The sequence below is a fragment of the Lathyrus oleraceus genome, chromosome 1 (assembly GCF_024323335.1).
Source record: "Lathyrus oleraceus cultivar Zhongwan6 chromosome 1, CAAS_Psat_ZW6_1.0, whole genome shotgun sequence".
Taxonomy (NCBI): Eukaryota; Viridiplantae; Streptophyta; class Magnoliopsida; order Fabales; family Fabaceae; genus Lathyrus; species Lathyrus oleraceus.
The window spans coordinates 181,295,591-181,305,485 of NC_066579.1; the positions used below are offsets into that span (position 1 = coordinate 181,295,591).

Sequence of the window (9,895 nt, forward strand, 5' to 3'; positions counted from 1 at the left end):
AGGTTTCGGCGGTTTGTGTTGTGGTCGGAGTTGTTTTCTTTTGGTTGGCTGAATTTGGAGATGGGGGTTGATGTAGGGTGGAGAAGATGATCCATGATGTTGTTGTTTGGTGTTGACATTGTTGCTTTGATGTTTTTTCGAATCGTGTTGTTGTGTGAGAGGTGAGTTGAGGGTGGTTGTGGTGTTATATTTGTGAAGATGAAGATAATATGGTGGTTTTGTTTGGTAAGATTTTTAAGAAGAATGAGCTTTGGTGATGTATGCTCTGTTGAAGTGGTTATGACGGAGAGAATTAGGGAGTTTGGATCGAATGGGTTGGGAAAAGAGGTTAACTTGAGTTATTGTGTTGTTTGATGGTTGTGGGTGGTATGAAAAGAGAGGGGGTGAGTCAAGGAGACAAAGTTTTTAGAAGGTGATGTTTCGAGTTACTGAAGAGTGAAGATATTTGTTTGTGAGGTAAGTTGTTGTGTTAACGGAAAGGTGTATGTTGGTGGTGTATGGAGGAGAGTAAAGTGTAGACGAAGAGAGGTGTAAGTGAGGCTTAAGGGTATCGCTGGAAATGGAGAAAGGGGGGAATGGAGGTGGTGAAAAACAGTGGTGGAAGGTGATGATATATGAGATGGTTTATAGATCGTTTTGCTAGTAAGAGAATAGAAATAGCAGTGAAAAATAAAGAACTGAGTTTTCCCTATGAGATATTTCATTTTTCTTCTTTTTCAAGGTCACACATCCTCCCTTTTTTTTCACTCTCCTCCTTTCTTTTTGTTAAAAAAAATAAAAGGTGGACTTGTGTTATCCTCTCAGCATACACTGCCTCCTAATTTGATCTCCAAAGACCAAATTGCCCTCTTTTTAGAATTTTAAAGTAAAAATGAGATAAAGAACTAACTAAGATCAATAAAATTAAACATATTTAAATAATCTAAATTACATCAAAATGAAACCATAGAAAATTATAAATATTTATTTTGAATACTTTGACAAAAAGATAAAAATAAAAGGATTCAAAATAAATAAAAAATTAAGCGCAAAAATACTCGAAAAGTTAAAATGAATGCACTAAAATGATCAGTGTGAAATAAATCTCTGGAAAACAGATATGTTTTGATCCAATTTTGAAGTGAAAATGACAGATCAAAAAGGCTTAGGCTGATCAAAATGCGAACGAAAAAGTAGTTGAAAAAATAAAATGAGCACGTCACGTTAAACTATGTGACTCGTAGATTAATAATATTGACGTTTGCAAACTCGATTTTGAAATTTTTCGCTCGCTAATTCTACATACATTTGAGAAATGATTCAACCGGTATGTCTGTAGATCCGAAAAATTATTTTGAGCGACATTTTAAATGTTTATGCGGAATGAAACACATGTTGTGATAAGTAGAAAATTCAGATGTCTTGTAAATGCATTGAATTACTGACTGAAGAATTATAAATAGATAATTAGATGCAAAAGAATCACTCTTAGACCATTTACTTTTGATTCTCAATTACAATTAGAATCCTACAAAGATTCAGATGGCGATAATACTCTTGATTGTCACCCTCTAAACCTCTGAAACATGATGCAATGGAATTGACGATGTATTGAGAAATCAATTCTTTTGACTTCTTTATGAATAGATGACTGAATGAATGTCATCAAGATTAAATAAAATGCCAGAACTCCTGAATTTTCATCTAAACTCTGATGAGTGCTTTTAACTAATAAAATGCACGACAAATGGATTGATTATGGTATGATGATGCGAGTGAAAAACTCAGGGTAAAATTTATGGTATGACAGACACATCCATTTTTTAGGTCGGCTCATGTACTGCATTTTTAAAGTCTATAGATTTTGTTAGATGTGTCGCCTTTACAGACAGACACATGACCTTTACAGGTCGAAGCATGACCTATACAGGTCGACACATGCGTGAACAAGTCAGCTTATAACTTTCACAGGTCGACTCATGCAACGTATTTTTCCAAAATTTTTTTTAATGTTTTACATTCCTTTTGCCTCTAAACATTCATGCATATAAATACTTCATACATGTATCATTTCTGTTAGAGTTTGTAGAGAGTAAAACCTATACGAAACTGGGATTTCAAAGCATTCTCATCATTTTCAACCTCATTCTATGCATACACACAAACAAACTACAAATAATCATTCTTTATTGGGGTGTCATCTAGAATTAGGGTTGATAGCGTTCAATTTATGTTGATTTTATTGTAAATTGGGTTGAGATCTTTGAGAGTTTTAAATAAGAAAACCAATTGGGGTTTTCCTTCAAGATCGTATAGGAATTTGAAGGTTTTGGACAAGATTATGCAATCCAAATCCGATCGAGTGAAGGATTTGAAGAACGAGAGGTTCTTGCAAAGGAGTAGCGTTGGACGAAGGATCATATTGGTAAATCTAGGGTTACAACAATTGTGCGTTTTAGATTCGATCGAGTGAAAGCTTTGAATACCAAGGGATTTCTTGCAAATAAGTAGCGTGATACGATGAATCAAATCTACATTGTTGGGTTACTTGATCAAGATTTGATCAAGGGAAGAAAAGGTGTCAAAATTAACATCAAACTTAGGATTTGTAGGGTTGGATTGCTACATCTCCCTTGTATACACACATTTGCAAAGCAAGATTAATTTCATTATCTCAATTCGAGTTCGAACTGAGGACAGACGTACCCATAGCGAGGTTGATTGAAGAACTTCCTAAACAAAACCTTGTGTATTATCTCTCTCTCTATCTCTCTTTTATTTCCCGTTTGCAAATTGATGATTTCATCGGTCGTGCGATCAATTTGTTTGTATAATATTTTTTTTATTATATTTTGAAAGCGGTGTTGTTGAGTTGATCACAACTCTTTATATTGTGATTGGATTTTAAGATCAACAAAACCACATAAATCTCCAAACAATATTTGATTTCACATTAGGTGTTCGATAATTGTGTCAATAGATTTTTTTTGTGAATTATCATTGGAAGTAATTTATCCTTGTCGCTTTGCATTCAACTGGTTGCGATTAATTGTGTTTAGTCAATTTGTGATTCATTATCATACAATAGTTACAATTATGCATATTCGAGTTTTTTGATAGCGGACTAAGTTAGACGATTTGATCCGGGATACTTTTACGCGCCATAAATTTTAAAATTATTTTTTATCAATTTTTTTGACTTGTGATCTACTCATAGATTTAAACCTATTGTATAATATTTTTTTTAAAAAAATTGAGTGCACTAGAAAACAATAGATGGAGATTAGGTAACAATGCCTTTTAGGCTGTAACATTATTGTTTAGATTATTTTAAGAAACCAAGGAATATTCAAGGATTCTATTAGACCATAGGTAGAACCCTTTAACAAAGAAATGAAATGGCTCTTAATATCATATTAAAAGACTTTGATAAGGGATTAAGAGATATGTGAAATGCTCGAGTGATTTGTACTAAGTTGATCTATCATTTATATATACTACTAAAAATAAGTAGAATTTACATTTACAATAAGATTAATAACAATGTTATTTCCTAGGGGCATGAAGATTATTTCCTAGATGTAAGACTAATTACACACTAGTAATAATGGCTACTAATTCCAACCCTTCATTTATTAATTCCAACACATCAATATGGTTGGTCTAAATGAGCTGAATTGATTAATATTCTTGTATTTAAATTTTCTCTACAATTGTCATGTTAATTCAACTCAACTGCAATTGCAAAGCTCAACTCCAATTGCAAAGGATCATGTTCGTGCGTTGGAACCCGCCTAGTGGTATAGGCAAATAAAAAAAATCAATTATACCGATAATTTAAATCAAACTAAATTGAAAATTTGATATTTTTGATTCGGTTGAAAACCGAGATGATTTGATTCGGTTTTCGGATTATAATTAACTATTTGATTTTGTATTCATCTCATTATTAAACCTAAAATTTACATCGGCCAAACTCTTCTCCACCTTTGTTCAAGCTTCCTTCCTTTTAACAATACACATAGTCAATAACCAAACTCCAAATATATAAAGAAGAAATCCTTGTTCTCGCTGAATGGTGCTCTTATTTGGTTGCCTTTTTTGTGTTTCAAGTTCTCTTAGTTAGTTTTGATACCTTTTGTATACCTTTCTTTACTTTTTTTTTGTGAAACATGTTAATTTATTGCAACATTTTTGTTGTTATTGTTGTGTTTTCCTTGTTACCGCATTGTATAAGTTAAATACAATTTGAAAGTTGTCTGAAATGTAGAGGATGAAATAGATTACATTAAATGTATTATTTAAAAAAATAGTAGAAAATACACACACACAAAAATCATAATACTAGAGAATACACGATTGAAAAAATTTGATATAAATCAATCATCTGAACTAAATCAAACTAAACCAAATCAATAAGGTTGATTCGGTTTCATTTTTAAAAAATACTATAAACCAAACTGATGAAGATATCATTGGTTCAGACATTTTTTTCAAAAAAAACTAGTCCAAACCGAACTGATTATACCCCTAAACCCGCCGCATCTTCCTTATTCAAATACTATAGAGTCAATATTTGACATATTCAAATTCAAATACCAAAATTACTTTTAACTAGAAAAACCAGTGCTCTGGAACTGCATAAACAACTGCATATTCATTCTATTTGAAAACAGAAACATTTCTTTGACAGATTCCAACATCCAACACTATATAAATACAGTTTTTCGAATAATTTTTTCACTCGTAAAAAACAAACATAAGATCGGAGCGTGTTTGTATACGGTGTCCGACCTACAATGTCGGTTTTTGAGTCAAAATATCAGCTCTCTTTTGAAAATGGGAGCATAGATGTAAAATTCTACAGCAACAATTTTCTGATACAGCATAGAGACAATAGAATCTAGCACTTTTCTTCAATCTCATTCTATATAATTGATTACAAGCTTAAATATGAAGAAATCTTCATGTACTTTCTAATGTACTATATGCATTTTCAAAGGAAAATTCATCATCTATGCTTTCTCTTCTTAGAACCCTTGCCCCCTGAGAAAAATCCTGTGGCATATTGTGAATTGATAAGCTCCCTAGGTATGGCCGCCGCACCCGACTTTAACACGTCAACTAACTCTGCAAAGACATTCTTATTCTCATCATTTACAAAAACTATGGCTTGACCTTCCTCTCCCATTCTAGAAGCCCTTCCTATTTGATGCACATATTCCTTAATGGAATTCGGCATGTCGAATACAATTACTTGTCTTACACCCAATAGATCGACCCCCCTACCCAAAACTCCGGTAGCCACAACCACCGGGAACTCGCCAACCATAAATGACTGCATTATTTCTCTCCTTTCAGTCATTGACTTCTCGCCGTGAATCGAAACGGCTCTCATTCCTGTTGAAACTGAAATTGCATTTGCAAGTAGATCTGCCCCGAGTCTCGAGCCGACGTATATTACAACAGGTGGCTTAAAATGTTTCTGGCTTGTTAAAATGTCAAACAGTTTCTGTTTCTTTTGTTTCGACTCGACCCAAATAGCTAGCTGCTTCACGGCCTTATTTGGTCTGTTAGGTTCGCCGACGGTTATAATCACCGTATCTTTTGCGAGAGAGTTCGCCATATTCTCTAAAGAATCAGACATTGTTGCCGAATACATTAAGACCTGAGGTTGCGACAAAGCCGTAAATATCTCTAAGACCTGATCTCGGAAACCCCTTTGAAGCATGCAATCCACCTCATCAACAACAAAAGTCGTTACGTCGTCTAAATCAATCTCATGCTTTGTTAAAAGATCAACAAGCCTTCCCGGTGTTCCAACAATCAACTCGACTCCTTGTTGAATCCGGTAGATTTGTCTAGCCATTGCATCACCACCAACCACAAGTGCGGTTTTAAACGGCAATCCTTTTCCGAGCAATTTCGCATGCTCTTCAACCTGTATACTGAGCTCTCTTGTAGGTGTTAACACCATAGCTAAAGGCTTTTTCTTATCCGAAACATAAGTCAAACGATGACTCGCACAACGAGAAATTATTGGAATAAGAAACGAAGCAGACTTTCCAGATCCGGTATCGGCCAAAACAAGCATGTTCTTCCCCATCGAAGCAGCAGGGATTGCTTGCATTTGTACAGGCGTAGGCATCTCATATCCAGCTCCTTCGATGTTGTGCAGGAGTTTGTCAGGGAGGTTACAGGAAGCGAACGACAAAACCGGTGCCGATACAAAACCCTTGACGTGAATGTCAAGTTTTTTCCGAAGCAATTCAGCCTGACTCTGATCACCTATCGAAGACGGCGTGCCAGATTTGCAATCAGTATCTCTAACATAAAAACACACATCCGCTGCAGGTAGCCTTTTAGGTGGTGGAAGATCTCCAACACGAGACGAGGATTTAGAAATTCGACATAGTACTGACTGTTTACATTCCAAACTACAAACATCGTCGTCAGTTTCATCGCATATATACTCACCATACCGGCCACAAACAGTACACTTTGGCTCACCTGGCAGAGCATCTCTCTGGTCCTTAGAACTCAACTTCACATCATTTCCTGCATCTAAAATAACAAATAGACAAACAAGGTTTGAAATAAAGGAATGTGACTGCAAATACAAACATTAAGTACTATATTCTATTATATAACCTAAGAAGCATAGTCCTGACACGTCGACATCGATAATAATTATAAAAAATAATAAATTAAAGGTATGCGCAAGTGTCAGGATCAGTTCTCTGACAGAACTTTTTTCAAATGCATTGGTGCTACAGACTAAAGACAAAAAAAAGCTCAGAGGATAACTGTAATTGATATAACTATTTCATTTGAATTGTAGTGAAAACAAACAGAATATGAAAACTCAAATTCAAATATTCAACAAGACCCTATCAAAATCAAGAATTAGGGGGCATTACCATTAGGTTGATCGGTTGAGAGTGATGGAATCGTTGATGGGTCATCGTGAATGGGGATAGAATCAGCCATGTTGTTGTTCATGAAATTGTAATCTTGTTTAGGGTTTTGGAAAGTGATTGTTCAATTTTCATGAAGATAAATTTTCGAAACAAGCCGAGGAAGAGGAACAAGTAGAACCTCAATTAAGCAAACATGATTTTGGTTTTGTTTTCTTTTTCTCTTTCCAAAGGTTGCAAACTTGCATATGAAAAATAAAAGAAGAAAAATTACTCCTCACAAATTCAAAAGTACCCCCAAATTCTTTTAATTTCTTTTTATTTAAACATATGGATGGCTATTTATCTATATTTATTTATACTAGATTATAACTCTATAATGTCGCTCACAAAAAATTTCGCAAAATTTTCTTTCAATCAATTTTTTTAATTAATTATTTATATTAAATTATAATTTTTTTTAGTATTTTGACTCGTGTGATGCACGAAAATTAATAATCTTAATATAAAATTATAATAATATATATAATAATTAATTATATGTGTAAATAGATTTTAATATAATATATTCATTTCTGTAAAAAAAAAAAGTTATAATTATATAAAAATCTAGAACTTTATACATAGTCAGCCAAAATAAAAATGCTAAATTTTTTTTAAGTAATCTTACATTAGACTTAATAATAATAATAATCATATATTTTATATTTTAAAAATATATATATAAGAGGAAATTTTAATAATATGTCATATAGAGATAATTGATATCGGGAGTAGTGGGACACTTTTCATATATATCTAAAGTTATAATCAAAAACAATTAAAATAAAATGATATAAATAAATAAATATGATTAATACTATAATGGTAAGGTTAGTACAAAATCTAACTCATAATATCCATTTCCATTATCACAAAGAATTTTTAAAATTGTGTGAAGTGGAAATCATTTGTAGAAATTTGTTAGATTATGTTTTATATAATATAGCACTTCAAATGAAAATAAGCTTATGTAAACAAAGAAATATGATTAATATTATACTTGTAATGTTTTATATAATATAGCACTTCAAATGAAAACAAGCGAAATATGATTAATATTATACATGTAAGGTTAGTAAAAAGTCTAACTTATCAAATGTTTATATAACATCAAAATGAGCGACATTCGATTTATTTCGTCAATTTTTTTTTATTCTTCTCTTATAATGTGAAGATTTCATTTATTTGACCCTTTTATTGACCAGTGGATTATGGAATCTCAATATTTGCTGAGTTGGTCGTCCATATAATTTTTTATTGAAGTTTTTATTTATTTATATTGATCATCTTATAATTACCTAAAATTGTGTTATACCCCCATAAGTGTTGGTCATAGTTCGCATCTTCATATTCTTTAGGTTTTATCTCATTCTAATGCTTGTCTTCTTATGCCTTCATGCGTTTTGCTTCTTCATCGTGTTTTGCCTCTCTAAAATTTAATTATTCATCGTGTTCTGGTTGAAACATTTGTTTCTTTATCTTCTCGATTTCATGCTTCCTTCGATTTAGAAATTAGGGTTTAAGAAAAAGAATGGAAGCAAAACTTCATCAATTAACAACTCAAGTGGATTGAGTTTATTCAAATGTGGATATAATGAAGCAGTAAAGATGTGGATCGCAAACACCATTTAAAGCCCTAGTAGGAAATTTTGAAGATGTCAAAATGCAGGGGTAAGAAATTTTTAATTTTTTCCTTCATTTTCTCTAAGTTTAACTCATTCTTATTTTGTACCTAATTGTAAAGTGTGGAAAGTTATGACTTGTTTATCTAGGATGATGAAGTTAGACAAGTTAAAGGTAGGAATGAAAATCAAAAGATTCCAACAAATTACAATAATTGTGAAATATTAATGGCTTATTTGAGAGAATTTGGGAAGGACATTGTGAAGGAATTTGACAAGCAATTTGGGATAGAAGTCAATTCAAAGAAGCATGAAAAGACAAGGAAGAAGATTCAAATGGAGAAGAACAAAAGTCATTGTTTAATGGTTGTGTCGCATCCGCGAAAAACAACCGGCGGGCTGAAACAAAAACAACACAGAGCCGCCACCGTGCGTTATTTATCCCAAAGAGGGAAAGGAAACGCTCAAAGTAAACCTGGGAAAAGCATGGTCTCGCGACCAAAGAGAAAGGGTACGGGAGTCGGTTACGCAAGGGGAAGGTATTAGCACCCCTCACGTCCGTCGTACTCGACGGGATCCACTCTCTAAAAGAAAGAATAGGTTGCTAAAACAAACACATCATACACACACCGAAACAACACAGGTGGGGTTAAGAGGAAGAGGGCTCGCTAGGACATCGCATCCTATGCCTACGTATCTCGTCTGGAACGAGAATCAGAGCTGCCGTAGTTCGGCTCACGCACGCCAAACAAGCAAACATAAACACAGGCAAACTGGAACCCGAATGCCAATCGTTGGACTTACATCGGCTTCCGAACCAAACAAACACAATCAAGATACGGACAGCCAATCGCTGGGCTTACATCCATATCCTGACACACAAGAAGATTAACAAGCAAACGCACACAAAAAAGAAAAAAAGTGCCCGGAGAGACCTCGCACGGTCTCCTGCCTACATACCTCGTCTGGAACGAGGATCAGGGCGATGTAGTTCCCCTGAAAGGGAAAGAAATTCTAGCCAGAAACCAAGGGGAGACACACTACCAGGGAGCTGTACTCGAGCCTAGTGTTATCATGCATCATTGCTCTATGTTGTGGTTTCTACCTACTTGCACAACAGCAAGCTAATCCTATCCAGGAAGAAAGCAAGCATGCAAGCATCAATAAAACAAACATTTCACATAGCACACACTATATCCAGTCAAGTGAGGCTCAAACAAGGGTGGACTGCCGAGGCAAGTCATCTGTACAAGGGTAGAGTTAGCTCTTAACCTTGCCATTGAGAGGCTAAGGTGAAGCTGATGAAAGGTGAGTGAAGATTAGACTTCACAGCTC

General features: G+C 34.1%; 1 protein-coding gene across 2 annotated transcripts; it reads right to left on the reverse strand.

Moving 5' to 3' along the window:
- Positions 1 to 4,609: 4,609 nt before the first annotated feature.
- Positions 4,610 to 7,198, reverse strand: LOC127126242 (DEAD-box ATP-dependent RNA helicase 41). Of its 2 annotated transcripts, none has more exons than XM_051055138.1 (2): positions 6,900 to 7,198; positions 4,610 to 6,537 (listed from the first exon to the last, which is right to left on the reverse strand). In XM_051055138.1, the coding sequence occupies exons 1-2, from the start codon at positions 6,979 to 6,981 to the stop codon at positions 4,991 to 4,993; spliced, it is 1,629 nt and encodes a 542-aa protein (XP_050911095.1). In that variant the 5' UTR covers positions 6,982 to 7,198; the 3' UTR covers positions 4,610 to 4,990. The 2 variants fall into 2 exon arrangements, with proteins under 2 accessions (XP_050911095.1, XP_050911088.1); XM_051055131.1 differs by having other exon boundaries at positions 4,610 to 6,543; positions 6,900 to 7,196.
- Positions 7,199 to 9,895: the final 2,697 nt, after the last annotated feature.